Source organism: Lynx canadensis, chromosome A1 (assembly GCF_007474595.2).
Source record: "Lynx canadensis isolate LIC74 chromosome A1, mLynCan4.pri.v2, whole genome shotgun sequence".
NCBI classification, from domain to species: Eukaryota; Metazoa; Chordata; class Mammalia; order Carnivora; family Felidae; genus Lynx; species Lynx canadensis.
The window spans coordinates 169,462,511-169,484,430 of NC_044303.2; the positions used below are offsets into that span (position 1 = coordinate 169,462,511).

At 34.3% G+C, this 21,920-nt stretch overlaps 1 protein-coding gene across 3 annotated transcripts in view; it reads left to right on the forward strand.

Annotated features, from left to right (window-relative positions):
* The window catches only part of FER (FER tyrosine kinase), a 432,909-nt gene that overhangs the window by 197,719 nt on the left and 213,270 nt on the right, over positions 1–21,920 (forward strand). For all 3 annotated transcript variants that reach the window (XM_030326125.1, XM_030326151.1, XM_032593989.1), the window contains 2 exons: positions 1,445–1,648; positions 10,665–10,787. In XM_030326125.1, the coding sequence (XP_030181985.1) occupies positions 1,445–1,648; positions 10,665–10,787 (327 nt within the window). The remainder of the gene's footprint in view (positions 1–1,444; positions 1,649–10,664; positions 10,788–21,920) is intronic.

Here is a 21,920-nt window from a genome sequence, read left to right on the forward strand (position 1 = left end):
CTTTAAAGGCACAGTTATCTCATAGTTGTGGCTGGTTCTTTATGTAATTTGTTCTTTAAATCCGTTTTGGGGAACACGATTAAAATTTTCTTGAAATATTATTTAATCATAATTAGTACTAAAAGAATGAGTCTTGTTTACCTTACAAAAAATTTTCATGTAAGTCATACCATGTATATATTAAAGGAATTAAGTATATCATAAGTGGAAGTAATAGAAACCAAAATGTGAACTCTTCTTTGAAGTCTATTTGGGATTTTTCAGGGTTCTTTTTTTTTAATCATTAGGATGGGTTTTAGATTATATAAAATAGAACTTGTACCAATATCTTTTGGGCCTCTTCAGTGGTACAAAACAATGAAGACTGTCTTCAGAACTAGTTTTCATTTACCACAAAGATTCACACTTTGTCCCTATATACAGCTCATCATGTCAGCGTGAGAAACCTTATCTATGAGTATTTGCCTTTCATTTATTATTAATTCTAATTTCCAATTTATACAATTGAGGAAATTTATAAATTACTTTCTTATGAGACATTGTGCATATTGTGTTCTAAGAATCCTAAGAGTTAGTGCACATTTTTGTACCTCAGCCATAGAGTACTCTTAACCATCCAGTGCAATTTAGTTCTTTGGATAATAAAAACGTACCTTTTACTTGTAACTAGAAACCATTTCCATCTATTACCAATTAGAAAATTTCAAGGAGGTATACTTAGTTCTTTAGTTATCTGTTATTCGGTATTAGCATTTGAAGCCTCCTAAAATAACAGATAATTTTGCCATGCTCATGGCGTTTCCTGCCATGCTCATGGCTAATATTCCTCCCTTGTTTTTGCCACATGTTTGTAATTTCATGTTAGTGATTTTCAATGATACTGCATCTCCTAAGGCTTTATTGTCATTGCTCTCCAGGGTCAGGACCAGACATGTGGCAGAGGTAATGGTTAAGGAAGTCAGGGGAATGAGAGCAAGAATGGGAAGGTATAACAGCAGGGCAGCATCTAATAAAGCCTTAGATATTGCTTCTAAAATATAGCATATGGGCAGTCTACCGCCCATGTCATTGAGAGTTTTCCCATAAAAATAATTAACTCAACTTTTAATTTAAATGAAAATGAAGTCGTTTTGTGACAATTTTCTGATAATACCCCTTTTATCCTAATTATCTGGTTGGTAAATTTTAAATCTATGGATTTACTTTATGATATGATGAATAAGATTATAAATTCCAACACTAAATGCTAATATTGTGCTCCAGGAGATACATATCTTTTTAATTATGAAAAATTCAGATTCATTATGTGACTTTTAGTCAGTTAATTAAAAGGAGGAACATAAGTAAGAAGTATTTATAATTACTATAAATTTTACCAGCAAGAATTCCTATTTTCTCTAATTTGTTTCTTTCTTTTTTTTTTTTTTTTCAATGTTTGCTCAAGTACTCTGATGCAGTCTCCATAAGTGAGAAGCCCCTGGCAGAACAGGACTGGTACCACGGTGCAATTCCCAGAATAGAAGCACAAGAACTTTTAAAACAACAAGGAGACTTCTTGGTGCGAGAAAGTCATGGGAAACCTGGTGAATATGTCCTTTCTGTATATTCTGATGGACAAAGGAGACACTTTATCATACAATTTGTTGATGTACGTTTCCAATTTAGTTTATATGTATATTTTGACATAATTCGTTGCAGTAAAATTATAATAAGAGGGTGAATAGTTTGTGATAAATGCCTGTAACACTTTATGTTTAGTATTTAGTTTTACTTTGTCTTGAATTTCTTCAATACAGTGTGCCAAAATTCACTAAAATGTTAATCTTGTTAAGGAAATATGTATTTTTAAATATTAGAAATTAAAAATAGTTGTTACACATTTAATTTATTTTTGAAGTTTATTAATTCATTTAAAGTTTATTTATTTATTTTGAGAGAAAGAGAGAGAGTGTGAGCAGGGCAAAGGCAGAGAGAGGGAGAGAATTCCAAGCAGGCTCTGCACTGTCAGCAGGGAGTCTGATGAGGGGCTTGAGCCTATGAACTGCAAGGTCATGACCTGAGGTGAAATTTACAGTTGGATACATAACCCACTGAGCCACTAAGGCGTCCCTCAAACACTTCATTTATTAATTAATTCATTGTTAATTTTGTATAGTATTCAGACCTCACCTTGATAATAATATTTTCCTACTTTCATGCATCCAACCTACTGTTTCTAGTAGTATGTCATTCCTCATATCTTGGAAAGCCCTCATAATTTGTATGTGCCTTTAAGTTATGGATGTAGATAAACTTCTGTGTTAAAATCAGTGACCATGTTGGCTTTATTTATAAAATGGTATGTGAATTACAGAAGGAAAGGTCATTGGTTAACTGTAAACTAAAATTTATATGAATGTTTCCATCTATTTACTAAGCTCTAACAGCTACTATTTTAAAAATATGTCATACATTAAACAGGACTGAAATATTTCCCTTATTACCACATAGTTTAAAATGTAGGAATTTAAATTATTATTCTTAGAAACCAAAAGGAAAAGGTCTACTTGCAAATTATCCCTTGTCTTTAATATCACCATTTAATTTTAAGTGACTAAAATGAATAGCATAATATATTCTAAAAATAACACATTGTTACAGGTTCACATTTGAAGATTTTATTCAGCTTCCTTCTGTCACTGAAATTTTGCAAAGATCTCTGTTACACATGAGAGTGCCTGTATTTCTGTAAATGCCTCAGGTTTTTCACTGCCTGATTTTATTTAGTTAATTCTCACTATATAATGTTGAGCTCTTAAATTAGTTGAAAAAAGAAGTTTTAGGGTGATATAGACTGGGGAGGTTTAAATTCTTTTTCAATTTGTATAGGTAAATCTTTCATGAGCTAAAATTATCTCATTTCCTTCCTCATATACCTGTTGCCTGAAAGGGGCCAATAAATGGGGGAATTCATTATGACATATTTAGTGATTGGCTATTATAGTCCAATCAAGGAGTTTATAATCCAGTAGTAGATTATAAAAGCTGTATGTAAATGAGGGGACAGGTGTACTAAGAAAGGAAGACATAAAGAAAGATGAGATTTTAGAAAGTAGGAAAAATACCAAAAAGTGGGTAAAGCACTGAACTTAGTATGAAAAGAGTTGGGTTTCTGTCCCAGTTTGTACTCTAGAAACTCTCTGGTTTGGGAAATAATGGGGGTAATAGCTGGTACCAAAATTGTGAGAATCAAATCAGTAAGTATGTATTTCATAAGGTGTAAGGTACTTTGCAAATATTAGACATTTTTACCATTGTTTGATGACATCACTTGAGAGAAAATAAAATGTACTTTATATGAAATATCCATGTAATTGGAAAAGTTAATTTAAAAAGTTTCTTTTGGGTTTCCATGAGATTTATTTGTGAAATTTCAATACTAATGAAGTGTTGTTTTGGAATTTATATATTAAGGTTTGAGGTATTCACAATCACAAGTAATGCTATTTTTAACAACATTGTCTCTGTCAACTGCAGTGTAGGGTGGCAATTATTTTGAAGCTTTTATTTATTTATTTATTTTTGGCTGCATATTACAGTTACTTTTTGTTATTTGTTTTTTTTTTTTTTTTTTTTTGAGAGAGAGGAGAGGATGTAGGGGCAGGAGAGGGGCAGAGAGAGAGAGAGGGAGGGGGAGAGAGAGAGAGAGAGAGAGAGAGAGAGAGAGAGAGAGAGAGAGAGAATCCCAAGCAGGCTCCACACCTAGTGCAGAGCCCAATGCAGGGCTCAATCTCATGACCTTGGGATCATGACCTGAGCCAAAATCAAGAGTTGGATGCTTAACCAACTGAGCCAGCCAGGTACCCCCATATTACAGTTACTTTTTTTTTAAGTTTATTTATTTATTTTGAGAGAGAAAGAAAGATGGTGGGGGTGGGCAGAGAGAGAGAGAGAGAGAGAGAGAACGAGAGAACTAGTGGGGGAGGGGCAGGCTCCACACTCTGTAGTAAGCTCTACTTGGGGCTTGATCTCAGGACCAGAACATCATGACCTGAGCCGAAATCAACAGTCGGAGGCTTAACTGATTGAGCCCCAGCAGTCCTTGCAGTTACTTTTTAACAGGTTGTGAAACTCTGCTTGCTGTGAACATTATGTGAACACTATGAATGATCAAGATGGACACAGATACTTCTAATTTTTACATTTTTCACTGTTCTAGGAGAGAATATCTATCTTTGGTCTTATTCAAGCAAGAATTGTACTTTCTTTTAATTATTCATTTATTTATTTATTTTTACGTTTTTATTTTATTTTTGAGGGAGAGACAGAGTGCGAGTGGGGAAGGGGCAGAGAGAAAGGGAGACACAGAATCTGAAGCAGGCTCTAGGCTCTGAGCCTCTGAGCACAGAGCCAACGTGGGGCTTGAACTTGAGATCTGTGAGACTCATGACTCAGGACTGTGAGATCATGACTCAGGCGCTTAACCGACTGAGCCACTTTGGCACCCTAAGTTGTAATTTTTATTAGATGCTAAATTTATTAATTTTGTAAATCCAGGTGTATATATATACACACACATACATACAGGATTATCTCAATCTCTGTAATCTTCGTTGTTATTCACTGACCTTTTCCATAGTTACTAGCCTGTTTAGGGTGCTTGATGTAAGAGACTGCATCTAAACATCTTTAGTGTTTGTAGCTAAACCTGTTTATTTTGTGTCATAAATGTTGATAGATTTTCACAGAGATTTAAATGGTTTTGTTCCATTTGATAAGAAAATATATACACAAATCTTTGTTTTTGTGTATGATAAAACAAAATTAGACAAAATACTCCAGAAAGAATTTCTTATTATTAATAGGAAAGTGCCAATTTATATTTCTCTAATTTATTTATATGACAGTCATTTGTTAGAAACCCATTTTTGTAGAGTACCATGTTATTCAGTGTAAGGACATGAAAGTGAAAAATGTATGGCCTACTTCTTAGTGAACCTAAAACCTAGTAAGTGAGACATTTGTAGAATTCAAGAACAGATAAATATTAAAGATGCAGAATTAGGAATGGTTGAACTGAGAAATTTGAATTAATATATGGTGATGAATTAAAAAGAACACAATGATAAATATTTTAAAACAAAAAAAATCTCTATGTAATGGCATATCATCATCTTTTTTTTTTTCCTTATCCAGTCATTCAGCAAATACTAACATGTAAGTCCCAGGGATATGAGTCAATAAAACAAAAATAACCCAAAAGTGGAGGCTGTAATTGCTGTGTGAAATTGGGTATCTGAATGTGTTAAATCACTGGTTTATTCAAAAGGTATTTATTAGATGTCATCATATGCTAAGTTCCAGTTAGATCTGGGCGAGTCAGTCTCAGAACATACCACATAGGTTTACTTTGTTCTTTTACCACAATCTCTAGGCTCTTTGAACTACATGTATTTTTAAATTCATGCTATGAATCTCAAGGAAAACTAAGTAAAAGTGAGTAATCCAAAACTTGTTTGAATGACAGTTGGTTCCAAGTTTGTGCCTTATTGTTATATGCTTATATAATATACTTTGAATCATTTTAATTGCTCTAATACCATTCAAGGACTCCAGAGAAGGCAAGAAATACCTTAAAGTCAAAATGAAACTATCACAAGATATCATTTTCTGTGTCCCTGGTACACAATTAAAGACTTAGAAGACTTTCTTCTTAACAATTAAAGCAATTCCAAAACCTCATTAATATTGATTTCCAGGAAATAATGATTGAACAAGTACTTTTAAGGCCCTGGGATGTAATGGTGGAGCTTATAGTCTAGGGGGGAGGTTCACAGTCATTTATAAATCACACATGCTATATATAATTATAAAATGTAATAAGAGATGTAAAGTAGATACATGTTGCTATAAAAGGTTTTAATTGGGAAACTTAAGGATGTTAAATTTGAGACAACATCTGAAGAATGAATAAAAGCTAACTTGGCTTTTTAGGAAAGCCATACAGAAACCTTATTAATACTATTCCCCGAACTCTCTAACAATCTTTCCTGTGTACTGGTTTAATGAGTTATTTATATATTTATATATTCCATGAGCTGTTTTTATTTGACAAAGCTAGAACTTACGTTTTATATTTTCATTTTAAGGTATTTTACCAAGAAAAGGAGTATTTTAGTTTTTCTTGTTTTTTGTTTAGCATATTCGTCTCAGCCTCTTTCAGAAATGATCTTCCTTCCTTCCTTCCTTCCTTCCTTCCTTCCTTCCTTCCTTCCTTCCTTCCTTCTGCCGGCTTGTTCTGAGTTCTTTTTCAAGAGTTCTATTCAGGCATATTATTTCAAATTATACATTCATTGAAGCCACTTCTCATTTTTTGTGTGCTTATTCTGTTCTATCTGACTTCCTTGTATAACACTCCTCTGCAAGTATGTATAGCAAGAAAATCTGATTCTGTTTTTTTATGTATTTTTCATACATATGCATATTTGATTCTTAAGTAGCACAATGATAACTCAGAAACAAATTCTAGATGTAGCAAATGTGTTGTGAAAACATAACAGTTCAGTGTCTATTCCTTGAGATTTTTTGGATATATTTTAATTATATGTATCTATATATTTTTTATTTTACAAAATTTGAGTTATATTTTTTATTCATACTTTTTATTTTCAATGATATATTACATGATATCTAATCATGTAATACAAATGACAATCAACAAAATGATCTTTGTAGAAATTTGCAAAAATTTATTTTCTACTATTTTTTATTGCTTCTTTTGGAATTTGCCTAAGAGATCATTAGTAGCAACATTTGCTCCAAAGAAAAGTGTCTTATTTAAAGATTAGTCTGGAAATGCCTGGGTGGCTCAGTCAAGTGTCCAACTTCGGCTCAGGTCATGGTCACACTGTTTGTGAGTTTGAGCCCCGTGTTGGCTCTGTGCTGACAGCTCAGAGCCTGGAGCCTGCTTTGGATTCTGTGTCTCCCTATCTCTTTGCCCTTCCCCCCTTACACACTCTCTCTCTCTCTCTCTCTCTCTCTCAAAAATAAATATGAACATTAAAAAATTTTTTAGATTTATAGATTAGTCTGGATTCTCTCTGTGATACCATTGGCAAAGCTGTGTAGAAAAACTTAAAAAAGAATCTGTTTGTATGTGAACCGAACTTCATGTCATCTGAGCTACAAGAAATTTATACAGATTTATACAATGTTAGATTATAATATTCGGAATTTTGAGAGTATCAAGAAACAAGCCCTCAACAGTTTTTGTGAATGTACTACTCTTGACCTGAGTTTGATGCTTAGCTGAACTTTATAAGCGTATGTCTTAGCATCATTTCTAGATTCATTACTTTATCTTCATCTTTAGGAAAGTGAGTTAATCGGTTTTGCACAGTTAGGACTCTGAGAACTTCACTGATGTCAACATGATCGCTTTAAAAAGATAATTGCTAGAAATCAGTTTCTTACTTCAGCCCATGAAGTAAGTACTGCTGTTGTATCACTCACTGTATTCACTCACCATGATTACTACATCAGTGGCAGAAAACTGTCTTTAAACTAAAAGCTAGATATGTTCTTAAATGAAAATTCCCATTATTCTATTCAAATGTTTCTCTAATTATAAATGTATATTGGAATTTTATATAAGATGTTATAACACTAGCGGCTGATTTGAAATTTGATTCTCTGTGAATTTTATCATGTTACTTGCTTTGTATTCAACATTGTACTTCAGTATCTTGGGTTTGCAGGTGTCTGAACTATTCAGTATTGATTTCCAGGTTAAGTTATCTTACTTGTCTCTTTAACTTCAGTTATTTAATATGCGTTATATTTCATTCATTCATACGTGGTTATTGATCTAAGAAATATGTGCCAGGCACTGTTCTAGACCATGGGGATACTGTGATGAGCAAAGCAAATGTAAAAATTTATCACCTCATGAGCTTACATTCTAGAGGAAGAGATAGACGAAGAGCAAGATAAAAAGTAAAATATATTTGATGTTAGATGGTGTTAACTTCTGAGGAGAAAAATTCAATAAGGAAAAGGAGATAAGAAATTTAGTTGGGGTGAGAAAATGGATTCTGAATATTGTGTTGGGTGGCCAAAGAAGACCTCACTGAAAGATGACATATGCTGAAAGACTGGAGGAAGTAGGGGGGCCATTACCCATATGTCCATCTGAGAAACTATTTAAGCCGCAAATGTAAACTCCCTGAGAAAGGAGTGTGTATAGTGTGTTTTAAAAGAAGAAGGAAATGAGGGGGACTGGAGGGAAGTGGAGGGGAGTGGTAGTGGTTAGAAATGAGGTAAGAGAGATGATAGAGGACAGATTGTATAGTGCCTTAAAGACCATGGTAAAGACTTTAGCTTTTATTCTGAGGGAGATAAGAATATAAGCAAGGTAATGGAATGATCTGCTGTAACAGGGTCCCCTGCTGCTGTATTAAGAGTAGACTGAAAGAAGACAAAGGGAAAACAGTGGGTATGTTTTTAACTTTATGGATTATTGTCAATAATATTGTCAATAAATGTTGACAAATACAATTGTGTACATTTAACATGTGCAACATGATGGTTTGTTACACATACTTTGTAAAATGGTTACCAGGATCAAGACAGTTAACACATCCATGCGCCTCACACAGTTAAATACTTGTGTGTGTGTGGTGAGAATGCTTAAGATTTACTCTCAAAGTCTTTCAAGTTATAATACTGTATATTTGGTTGAAATTTTGTGGTTGTTTATATTGTTATTACATGTTTCACTTCTATAACCTTTTGCATTTCTTCATTTCTTAATCAGTTTCATATAACAATGCCTTCCAGGATATTTGATTACTTGCAGATGATGATGATCCCTGGAGAAAATTTAATTTACACTTTTAAGCATTCATTGAAAATGTTTATTTTCCTATATCTGGATTTGGAATAATTTTTTTTAAACGTTTATTTATTTTTGAGACAGAGAGAGACAGAGCATGAACAGGGGAGGGTCACAGAGAGAGAGGGAGACACAGAATCGGAAACAGGCTCCAGGCTCTGAGCTGTCAGCACAGAGCCCGTCGCGGGGCTTGAACTCACAAACCGCGAGATGGTGACCTGAGCCGAAGTCGGACTCTTAACCGATTGAGCCACCCAGGCGCCCCTGGAATAATTTTTATAATCCAAGGATTCTTATTGCTTTGGTGATTTAATATTTGACTGTGTACTATGTGCCATATACTGGGCAAAGTGTTTTGTATATTGATACGTGGTCAAGCCCCATTCTTTGAGGAGATCCAAATATTTGTTTCACCAATGAATGAACTGAGACCCTGAGAGAACTTGCTCAGTGCATTGCATGCCTAATAATATATTAGTGTCTTCAGTATGAAATATTCTTAAATATCATTGTCAGTATATCATAGCAGACCTGACTGCTATGTACAAAAATTCTTTAGGCAATTTATTAACAACTGCTCTGAATTGATTCTAACACGAACTGCCTTGGATTGAATTTATATTCTATGATTAGCTAGCTCCTGTTTGTCCCTCACTTGATGAAACAAATATCCATTTAAAGGTTGGATATAAATTCAATTCTGGTAAACTTAATCTTATTTTATACTATGGAAAAAGAGCTTTAATTTCTTAAATCTTTTAACTAGGAAAGTAATCTTCCAGGAATGTAAATAGTATCCACATTTTGGTAGTTTCTAAAGTTCTTATTTCTTAACATAGTTTTCTTAGAGCACATTCATATTGGCATGTGTACATATCACCTGTTTATGTATGAGCAAGCACTTTGTGAACAATCAGAAAGAAGTTTTTATTATATTACGTTGCATTCCATTGCTTCCTGCATTGAAATGTGTGGCCAACAAGATATTTTTTAATGCTAAATTTATTGTTATCAATTCATCCATATGGTTATTGTATGCCTATTTAAATAGGAAGACAGAGGAAAGGGGTTGTGTCACAGTTTGAGAAAATGTTACCTCTGTAATGTTTTGAAATCACGAAGTGTAAGAGTTGAGCATGCTGATATTTGTTGTTTGTCACTGTGCATTTTATTTCTTTGTTAATGGTGTGTGAATGACTAGGTGCTTTTAGTGAAAGAACAATACACGAATAACCCCAGTAATAGAAATACCAACTACTACTATATTGATACATAGGAAATATTTATCAATCATCTGAGGTGGTCTTCAGATATTTATTACTATATTGGATATAATATAATATCTTCAAACTTTCAACATTTTTTATTTTGGAAGATTTATCGAATGGGACATATATAAACATAATGTAAATGCATTTCTTGTTCATTAACTCACACATATCTCATGCTTTATTTCTTTTGGTTATCCTTTGGCAAAATGCATTCCAGGTCCTTTTAGTTTTTCATTTTCTTCCTTTCTTGTTTTTTCCAAACTGTTTTTTAACAGTTTGAATTTTGTTTAATCATTATAAAAAGTAAGTTCTCAATGGAAAGGTAAAATTTTTCAGCATGTTGGAGTTTTATTTATATATTTACTTTTACTTTTACCATCGTATCCATTCAGTGGTGTTAAGTATATTCATATTGTTGTGCAATAATAGTAAATTTTCTTATTGGAACCTAATTTATTGCTAATGTAGTCTTGCTGAAGCAATGTCTTTATATTTATTCTACTTTATTGTTTTTTCTTCAGAATCTGTATCGATTTGAAGGCACTGGTTTTTCAAACATTCCTCAACTAATAGAACATCACTATACAACAAAACAGGTCATCACTAAGAAATCAGGTGTAGTTCTGCTGAACCCTATTCCTAAGGTGAGTGTGTGTATGTATGTGTGTGTGTGTGTGTGTGTGTGTATGTATATATATATATATATATATAAAGAATGCTTTGGGAGTTAACATTTACCACAACAAATAAAGTTCTTAGATTATTTATAGAAGTTTGGAAACATAAGGACTTTGTGATTACCACTAGTGCTAATATAACTAAGGCAGCTAGTTCCTTGGTTTTATTAGGATGGGTTGCCTTTTTATTCAGTGTTTGCTGGTTTACAAATGGCCTGTTCTTGTTTTGTTTTGTTTTTTCCTTCCCAGTTTTCCTTGAAACACTTGAGGCCTTTCTTTTACTTTGTAAGGTTCAGACTTTGAAAGGTTCAGTTTATGAAAGATTCTAAGATGTAAAAGTCAAAGAATATGTCCAGCAATTATGAGTAAATTAGAATTTTAATTTTGGATGTTAAGTTTACAATATAAGACACTTGAAATTAAAAAAAAAAACTATACTATTTTCTTCAAATACAATAAATTGTAAGTTTCTTATGTGGGGACAAGCAGTGAGGTGAGAGATTGTTCTGGGTAATTTTTAACTGTAAGATCTAACACAGAACGCATTATGTTCATATGCTTTAAGAGATTAATAAGGTTTGGAATGGGTATGAAGAAGGTTTGTGTTTTAAGATAAAATCTGTGGGGCTTGGACCAAAGTGCAGCAATGGAGCTGGGTTGGCTTTTGAGTACTTTTGATGTTTCAGAAATTGACCTGGGGTAGGTAAGAGTCCTTTTCTTTGGAGGCCATCTACTATCAAGAACAGTGTGGCCATAAACAGCTATACAACCTGGTAGGTTAATATCTGCTAATTTGATTTTTATATATCTAGGAATGACTTTTAATATGAAGGAAGTGTTATTTGGAAGAATGCTAATGTATAATTGAGATTCAGAAAAAGAAATAAAAAAAAAACTGTTGCTATCCTTTGTTAGACTAGAAGTAATGTCTGTATTTGTTCTCACATTCTGTTACTCAGTCATTACTGAGGGGCTGAGCCTTGACATTGCTTTCACACAAGATTTTGAAAGTCAATTGCTAAACACTAATTCTGTGGCTAAGACATTGGCCTTCTTGCACAGTTTTCTAGAACTATGTGATTGGTTCATTCTTCATTTATATATTTCTCTTTGCTTTTCCCCCCATTTTAATTTGACAAAACCTTATAAAAATTCTCTGTTAGTTTAAAACAGGTGTTCATATTTTTCTGTAGTAAAACAGAGATGTTTGTCAGTGTATCCTCTTCCATCAATGGATAACTGCTGTTGTTCTGCAGAATTCTAGGGATTCTTTTCTTTGATTAAGATGAGCTATTCCCATGGCTTCATGTACTGTTTACGTATCAGTGACTTCCAAATTTATATTTCTAGCTTACATTTATATCTTTCCCAAAAGACATAAGAGATTTTTCCACTCTTTACCTAAAACTTGATTTTATCACCTTTAACCCCAAAATTTGTTCTTCCTTTTTTATTAAATGGTACAAGTTTTCCTCACTATCCAAGTAGAGTGTTTCTCTGAAATCTTTTGTAAGCAAAAGGCATAAAGCAAAGAAGCAATTACCATTTCATAAAAGTGAAAATTTTCTTCAAATTTCTTTCGGTTAACAAAAACAGGTACTAATTTAAGTCTTTTGTAAAAGCAGAGTGGCCTAAAGCAAACTTTTGGATAATGGGGGAAACCTGTACCACCAAATATTTAGCTTCTCAAACCGTAAGTCTGGAGTTTGTTTTCGACATCTCCTCTACCATAGCCCTCTCACTAGCACTATAAGTGACAGGAGTTTTGTATACTTAACCTGTACATGTAAAAGTTTGAACTTTAATTCCAGTATGAAATAAATTTCAGTGCAGTTCTAGCCATGTTAGGTCAACAAGATATACAACTGGGTTTTCAGAAATATTGATAGCCCATTTTACAGCCAACCAAATATTTGCATTTTCTACTTGCTTAGCCAGGTCTAAATTGAGAGACCAAAGCCATAAAAGAGACACATAAAAATGCAGATCTGGGCTTTTGTAGGAATATATAATTTCAAATAAAGCTATATCCTTCTCTATATAAAAATTTCCATGAAATGAGCCTAGATAAATGGAGTAGATTGTCTGGACTGTTACATGGCCAATTATTCTCTTTCTCTCAAACTCCCAGCACTGGCTGTGGAGCTGATTATCTATCTCATCATTTTATATAGCACTGGCTATGAAAATAACTTCTATAGACTGAAAGCCCTGGAAGATTAAGGAGCTATGTATGATTGTTTTATGAGGTAGAAATTTGAAGTTTATCCAGCTGATTTTTAACCTGATCTAAAGTACTGGTACTTGAAATATGCAGTTTGTTATCTGTTTGTTGTAAATATTGTTATGCATTTTATTTAATGAAGCATATTACTCTTTTAAAAGAAAACCACAAAAAAGAGTTGTGAAAATTAGACAGTTTTCAATTATGAGTGAATAACAAACTGACATGGATTATATTATGGTGGTATTATCTATTATATATCTTCCTTTGAGAAATTATTTATAGTCTTATAACTTGAATATATTTCTTGATTTAATTTGTGCAAGAAGTTAATGTCTTTGACCATATAATATGCTATAAAACATCTCATTTCCGTCTTGCCAGTCTTCATTTTTAGCCTACATAAAGAGTGCTATTTTGGTCTCAATCTAATTTCTGTTTATAGCAACTGACTTCTCAGTTCCTATTTATTTCTTTCTTACCCATGAAAATATATCATCATCATGCCTAACTGGAGGACACCGTGGCCACAGGATTATCTTTCTTATCTTCAGAAGTACAAGAAACTAGACAATCTAGAATTAGAGGAATTATTTAACTTTCTCATGATAATAAAGCTAGTGCCCAAGCCATTTCTCCCTCACCCTCCACTGGCTGATTTCTCCTGTGCTGCTTCCCACAGTTTGTGGAAAAGAATGGAGGATGAAAAGGCACTGTTGTAACAGGGGTTATTGATCACCCATCACCATCCTTCTTCTGTTAGCCAGCACATTGGAGATGCACAGAACCTGTTCTTTACTGAGTTCAGTTTCTATTCCAATGTCATTCATTACAGAGGCTTTTTCTGACTACCTTGTGTGAAATAATACCTCACTTCCTTATTATTCCCCTCTTCTGCTTCTTAATATCTCTTTGCTGCAGTTGTATTTACTTGAAATTATTTTATATCATATAGTTTTACTTGTCTGTCTTCCCCAAGTGGAATATAAGTTCCATAAAGGCCAGAATTATATTTAACATTTAGTGCAGCTGTAGCCCCCGTGCTTATAGTGCCTGCTTATAGCAGAGGTTCATTAAATATTTGTTGAAGCATTGAATTCATTGAGCAATTGTTAGACCAGGGGCTTGCTGAGCTTTTCATGTGCATTATCTCATTTAATCCTTACATATTCCTATGAAGTATTATAACTAGCCCCATAGCAGCACTATCAACAATAGCCAAAGTATGGAAAGAGCCCAGTGCCCATCGATGGATGAATGGATAAAGAAGATGTGGTATATATATACAATAGAGTATTACTCGGCAATCAAGAAGAATGAAGTCTTGCCATTTGCAACTATGTAGATGGAACTAGAGGATATAATGCTAGGTGAAATTAGCCAGAGAGACACAAATATCACATGACTTCACTCATATGAGGACTTTTAAGAGACAAGACAGATGAACATAAGGGAAGGGAAAGAAAAATAGTATAAAAACACGGAGGGGGACAAAACATAAGAGACTCTTAAATATGGAGAACAAACAGAGGGTTGCTGGAGGGGTTGTGGGAGGGGGGATGAGCTAAATGGGTAAGGGGCATTAAGGAATCTACTCCTTAAATCATTGGTGCAGTATATGCTAACTTGGATGTAAATTAATAATAATAATAATAATAATAATAATAATAATAAATATCAGTGTTGTTTTTAGCCCCATACAATATTATGAATGAGGAGCTGAAGCTTAAAATCATAAATGACTTGCAGAAGATAACAGAACAATTAAGAGGCAGAGCTATGAGCCCATGTTCTTACCTACTATCTGCGTAGACTACAGAGTCTAGACTTTAGAGACTAGAATAAACTGCTTATTTTAAGGAACAAGGGTGTGGGTTTAAGGAAAAGGAAGTATCTTTGATTTCATAAATGTTAAATTGAAAAAAAGACTGTAAAATATCAAAAACTATACTATGAGTCTTTATGAAAAGAAAATCAATAAACAGTAATATTGGGTGGCAATGCTGGGATTTGAGGTAAAATATAAGGACTTGATAAAATTTAGTTAAGAAAGATACATAGTTCAACATTAACATTTAAATGGTGACTCGAAGTTTATTTGTCTTGTTAAATTTAATATTTCTTCATATTTAGCTGTTTTTTTAAAGAAATTTCTTTTAGAATGGAAATTAAAGTTCATGAATAAGGGGCGCCTGGGTGGCTCAGTTGGTTGAGCCATCCAACTTCGACTCACAGTTTGTGAGTTTGAGCCCCATGTCAGGCCCTGTGCTAACAGCTCGGAGCCTTCAGCCTGCTTCGGATTCTGTGTCTCCCTCTCTCTCTGCCCATCCCTCACTAGTACTCTGTCTCTTTCTCTCAAAAATAAATAAAAACATATAAAAAAAAGATAAAGTGCATGAATAAATTCAGGTGAGTTAGGCAATGAGCCTTTAAATTGAACTTTAGACAAATGACTTGCCTGCCAGCTTAAATCAAGTAACTGTGGCATTTTATCAGAATTTAGTGTGGGATGCCAGAACAGTAGAGGCAGAATTTTGCAGAGAGTAAGCCTTCCTTCCTTCCTTCCTTCCTTCCTTCCTTCCTTCCTTCCTTCCTTCCTTCCTTCCTTCCTTCCTTCTTTTTAGTGTTTATTTTTGAGAGAGAGCAAGAGCATGAGCAGGGGATGGGGAGAGAATGGAGAGTGGGGCAGAGGATCTGAAGCAGGCTCTGCACTGACAGCAGTCAGCCTGACTTGGGGCTCGACATGGGGCTTGATGTGAGGCTGAAACTCACAAACCGTGAGATATGACATGAACCAAAACCAAGAGTGGGACGCTTAACTGACAAGCCACCCAGGCACCCAGAGAGTAAGTCTTTCTGTGACAGAGACTAACTTGTGAGGAGACAAGTTTGTGGCAACAGCGTTAATGTTGGACACATGTACACAAACAACAGTTTGCACAAGAGAAAAGCTGTACTTTTAATTAGGTCTTCTCTTCATGTTCTTGGTTTCAGATCATTTAAAGGCTATTTTACTTTATAGCTAAGTAACATAGCTTGCTTCTTCCAATATTACTGTTTAATAATTTTCCTCTTTTGGAATCTTGAGATACGGTTTTTGATAGGTTGAAGTCTGTTTCAATTTAACATTTTATGAAATTAGAGACTTCTTTTTCCTTAAATCTATATCCATGTTCCTTAATTATGTAATTAAATTATTAAAATAATATAAAAATTTAATAAAGAAATGACTGGAAAATATATGTGACTTAATATTTATTTGTTTAGCAAATATTTAGTTAACACACACTCTGCTGAGCAGTGATCTATATTATGTTGGAGTGCAATAAATGCTATGCAAATGAAGCCCATCAAGCAGATAATGACCTGAGTGTGATGGTGAGATCAGAGGTTAGGTGACATGTGTGTGTGTGTGTGTGTGTGTGTGTGTCTAGGGAACAGCTGGTTTTTTAAATCATTGTGATCCAAGAAGGCCTCCAAATAAATTTTGAAGAGAAAAGTGAACCAAACCAAAGACTTGTCCGTAGGGTTATATGCAGGAGCAATAGTAAAAGCATTTAACAGCGCAGCATGAATACTGGCCTGTGAGAACACATGCCAATTCCAAGGCCCTAGAGCCATGCTCGTGTTTCATTGGGTCAGTATCTTTCTTCCCTGAGTGTCTGGGGAAAGAGTGTTCCTAGGTATAACTGAGGAGCTGCAGAAGCTAGTGTGGCAGAACAGTGTAGACAAATGGAGTAATTGCAGGTAAGCGCAGATTTGGATTAATTTAATAACTAATGTATACTATCTGAAAAGGTCAGTTATTTATTACATAATTTAAGAAATTCATTTCATTTAGGTAAAAGCTCTGTATAAAATTTTGTAAGTTTTCATGGTGAGTCTCTTCAAAACAAAATATTTATGTTTAATAGTGTCAATTAATTTCAAGGGAATATTTTTGTAGTCATATGGCTATCTAAATAAAGTAAAACCAATGTTCTTCATTTCTAAAAACTTTTTCTCCCAGCCCATTGTTGTTTTTTTTAAATTCTCGTTTTGTTTGTTTATTTTTACCCCCACATGCCACCAAGCAGTTAATTCCATTTGGACATGGTCTACCTGGAGATAGAGTTAGATCCCATAGGTTAAGGTCTCAATCCTACAAGTCTCCCCACTCCTCTGCCCAACTTCAGATGCCAATCTTAAAACCAGGTTGTCACTATGCTTCTGATATCCTGGTGATAGATTGGAGGTTCCAACAACCTTCTCCTTAGGTTCAGTTAACTTGCTAGAGTGCCTCCCACCACTCAGAAAAACATTCTACTTAATAGATGACCAGTTGGATACAAAAGGACATAACTCAGGAAGAGCCAGATGTCAGAGATGCATAAGGCAAGTATGTGGGAAGGGGAACGGCACTTTCTTGATGTCTAAGGGCACAACTGTTCCCAAATTTCCACACCTTTACCAACCTGGAAGATCTCCCTACACTGTCTTTTTGGGTTTATATGGAGGCTTCATTACATAGGCATGCTTGATTAAATCATTGACAACTGGGGCTTGAACTCATTATCCAACCTGTCTTCCCTCCTGGAGGTTAAGAGGTTGGGACTGAAAACTCCAACCCTCAAATCACAAGGTTGGTTTTCATGGCACTAGCCCTATCTTTAGGTTACCTAGAGCTGTCTAACCATGACTCAGCGTAACAAAGGACACCTTTGTGGCTCTGAGCACTTAGGAATTTCCAAGGGTTTTAGGAGCCTTGTGCCAGAAATTGAGACAAAGACAAAATACAATTTCCTACTATAAATCATAATCACACTCAGTAATATTATTTTAGGAGGCATCTAGCTAGCTCTGCTTTTGCAATTAATCCTCCTATGCTGTCATTTTATATGAGATATTTAGAAAGTACTGTGTGTTTAAAATTTGAAGACAGATAAGTGATTTATTTATTTATTTTTAGCTCTTGAAAATGAGATATGTCAAATTAGATTTCCAATTACAGAGACCACAGTTTGGAAAAAAAAAAGTTCTGATATAGAATGCTCGCTGTTAAGATTTCTACTTAATTGCCTCTTTAAGATCAGTTATTAGCTCCATTGAAGAGCACAAAAAATTACAGACTATCCTCCTTAGGATAAATTCATCAAGAATACATAAATCACCCTGTGGACCTCCGAATTGAGCAGAAAGAATCCACTTTTCAATGCCAGTTTTCACCACTCCCAACCATGTGATTTGGGCCAGGTCAACCCCCAAGTCATTTTCTGCCTACAATAATCCTACATGGTTGTTGTAAGTATCATGTAAGAAAATCTGTGTGGCTATGTGTTGGAAACTGTAGAATAGCGTATTCTTTCTTCTTTAAAAACTTTTTCATGTGACAAATAACTCACAACAGAAGGTTTGGAAAAGGTAAAGGTAAAATTTGGAAGATTTTAAATTATGAAGGAAGAAAAAAACGTTGAGTACATAGTCTGGTGATAATATTCTACTTCTGTTATTTTATTAATTTTTTTCAACAACTGTGCATTGAGTATTATTATCCCCATTATTAGATTAGGAAAGTCAAAGATCATAATTTACCCTAAATCACATTTCTTGTAAATTTTTGAGGTGTGTCCTGAAACTGATTCTGTTATATTTATCACCTTTTTACTACAACCTCCACTAGAATAAGTTATAATCTATAGCCTCAGTAACATCAGTAGTTTAACAACATTTTTTTTTTGCTATAGTCCAATACTCCTGCACCAGAATATAACAGTGAACTTGACAGTTATGGTGTCATCCTTTATGAAAATTAGTCCCGCAGGAACTATATAACATGTTGTGCTAAGGGAAATAGAGGGTAATATTTGAATATTTAGCTTTCATTTAGCATAGTCAGGGAAGTCAAATTAAACTTGAATTTTAGGCTTGATCTATTTAATAAAAGAACCCTGTCATAGTGCATTTAACACAAAGACTGACTTCCAGTTTTTTTTATCTCAAACTTTACCAACAGTTATTTTGAGGAAGAGCAATGTTAGGCTTAAAAAAAATTAATAGGCCTTGGAGACCACTAATGTTCCTTAAATGACCTCTCAGGGGTATTTCATCCATAAACCTACTTCATACTTTCTTAAATATTATGATTTTTCAGTCTAAGGAGTTAGATTTTAAAGTAATCCTTCCATATATTTCTTACCTTGTAAACATTTTCAGCATGGCATGATAGGAATAACTCATTTGAATTAAAAAAAAAAATTGTTCCCAATGTTTGTTTATTTATTTATTTTTTTGAGAGTCAGAGACAGAGTATGAGCGGGGGAGGGGCAGAGAGAGAGGGGGACAGAGAATCCAAAGCAGGCTCCAGGCTCTGAGCTGTCAGCACAGACCCTGATGTGGGGCTCCAACCCACAAACCGTGAGATCATGACGTCAGCTGAAGTTGGACACTTAACTGACTGAGCCACCCAGGAGCCAGCCTCTCATTGGAATTTTTTAAATGCAAGTAGAAGGGCAGGATTTGGTATTAATAGCACATTGTCTGAAGTGTGTAATTTCATCATTTTAAAGTATTTATGAAAATTTTCTATGTGCATGGACTCAGAGAAGCATGTAGAAATATATAAGAAGGTATATAAGATGATTTCTGGTATGAACATGGTTGTGTGACTTAGCATTTTTTTTCCCTCTTCCCTGCTGGAAACTATAGCAAAGAGAACAACAAAAGTAAAATGTCCATAAACTGAATTCTTCGTGAAACTAAGAACCATATGTAATTCATCGACTTCAAAGTACATGTTGTGGTAGTCAACCTTTGACTGGGTGGAAGTTGTATAGCACAAAGTTAAGACATGACCAGATAGCCCCGCTGCTGTAGATCTTACCAAACTGCAGCAAAAACACCTTTTGAAAGAGGAATTTACCCTAAAGTTCTCGGCTATATTCTTTGCTTGCATCAATGAATGTGGGAAATGGGTGGGGGAAATAAATTTTACGCATAAATTAAGTGATTCAGCCAAACTTGCAGTCAGAAGAAAATTTAGAGTCTTAAGTAGTTACATCAATAAAACAACAACAAAAAAATAATTGGGTGAAGCATACAACTCAAAACATTAGGAAAAACAAATCCATAATTAAATAAAAGTATAGCAGAAAGAATAAATTAACAAAGATAAAACCATAAAGAGATGAATTAGAAAAAGAGAAATGAAAAAATATATATAATAACTGCTTTTAAAATTTTTTTTTTCAACGTTTATTTATTTTTTGGGACAGAGAGAGACAGAGCATGAACGGGGGAGGGGCAGAGAGAGAGGGAGACACAGAATCGGAAACATGCTCCAGGCTCTGAGCCATCAGCCCAGAGCCCAACGCGGGGCTCGAACTCACGGACCGCGAGATCGTGACCTGGTTGAAGTCGGACGCTTAACCGACTGCGCCACCCAGGCGCCCCTATAATAACTGCTTTTAAAAAGATCAACACATAATTAAAAACACTTGCTAATTTAATCAGTAAAAACTCATATCACAAGAATGCCAATTCTTTAATATACAAAGAGCCTCTAGAAGTTGTTTAAAAAAAATAGATAACCAAATAGAAAAATTGTTAATGGGCATGGGTGGATAGTTAAAAAAATAAAACTACAAATGGCTTTTAAAGATATGGCAGGTAATTTCTTAACTCAGTGGAATAAATGGAAATTAAAACTAAGGAAATATCATTTTTTCACTTACTAGATTGGCATAAAGTTACAATTTAATAGTTCAGTTTCTTGGCAAAGATGTGCAAAAAGGCCCTTAGATACTTTGCTAATGAGAATATAAATTAGAAAAATCTCTGTAGAAGGCAAATTGACAAAATCCATCAAAATTATAAAATGTACGTATACCTTTGACTTAGCATTAACACTTCAGTAATCTATCCTTTAATTGTGTTTGTATATGTATGAAATGGTGTCAGCACAAGGTTAGTCACTTCAGCATTATTTGTAATATTGGAAATAATTGAAACATTCATTAATAGGTGTCTAGTTAAATTGAACATGGTACTCCATCTGATGGAGTACTGTAAATGAGGAACTCCAAGGTGCATTGTGGTTTTTTTCAATTTTTAATTTTTTTCATGTTTATTTATTTATTTTAAGAGAGAGAAAGAGACAGAGAGAGAGAGAGAGAGAGAGAGCGCCAGCCAGTGGGGAAGGAGAGAGAGGAAGAGAGAGAATCCCAAGCAGTCTCCACACTGTCAGTGAGACAAACTGTGAGATCATCACCTGAGCTGAAATCAGGAGTTCCATGCTTAATGACTGAGCCACCCAGGTGCCCCCACGGTGCACTGATAATAAAAGAAACTAAAGGGGTGTCTGGGTGGCTCAGTTGGTTAAGCTTCCAACTTCAGCTTAGGTCATGATCTCCCAGTTCATGAGTTTAAGCCCTGCATTGGGCTCTGCACAGGTGGTGCAGAGCCTGCTTGGGATTCTGTCTCTTTGCCTTTTCCTCACTTGAGTGCACTCTCTCTCTCTCAAAATAAATAAATAAACTTAAAAAAATAAAACAAACTAAACTATAAAACAGAGTTTATGTCATGTTATCTTTTGTATAAAAAAGTGTGGGGAGTATAAAATTATATGTCTGGGTTTGCTTTTAATGATAAAGAAACTTTAAATATATACTCAAGAAACTACCACTACTGATAATATCTAACAGAGGATACACATGTTTTGGTGGGTTTGAAGTTGTCAGCAGAGGTCTAAGGGACATTTTTTACTGTTTACATTTATTGTATTTTACTGTTTATTTTGTTTTATTTTTTGAAGACACTGTGAATGCTTTATCCATTTAGAACTGAAAAAAGTATTGAAACCATGACACCTGCTCTTAAGGAGTTATAATTTTTTAGGGAGA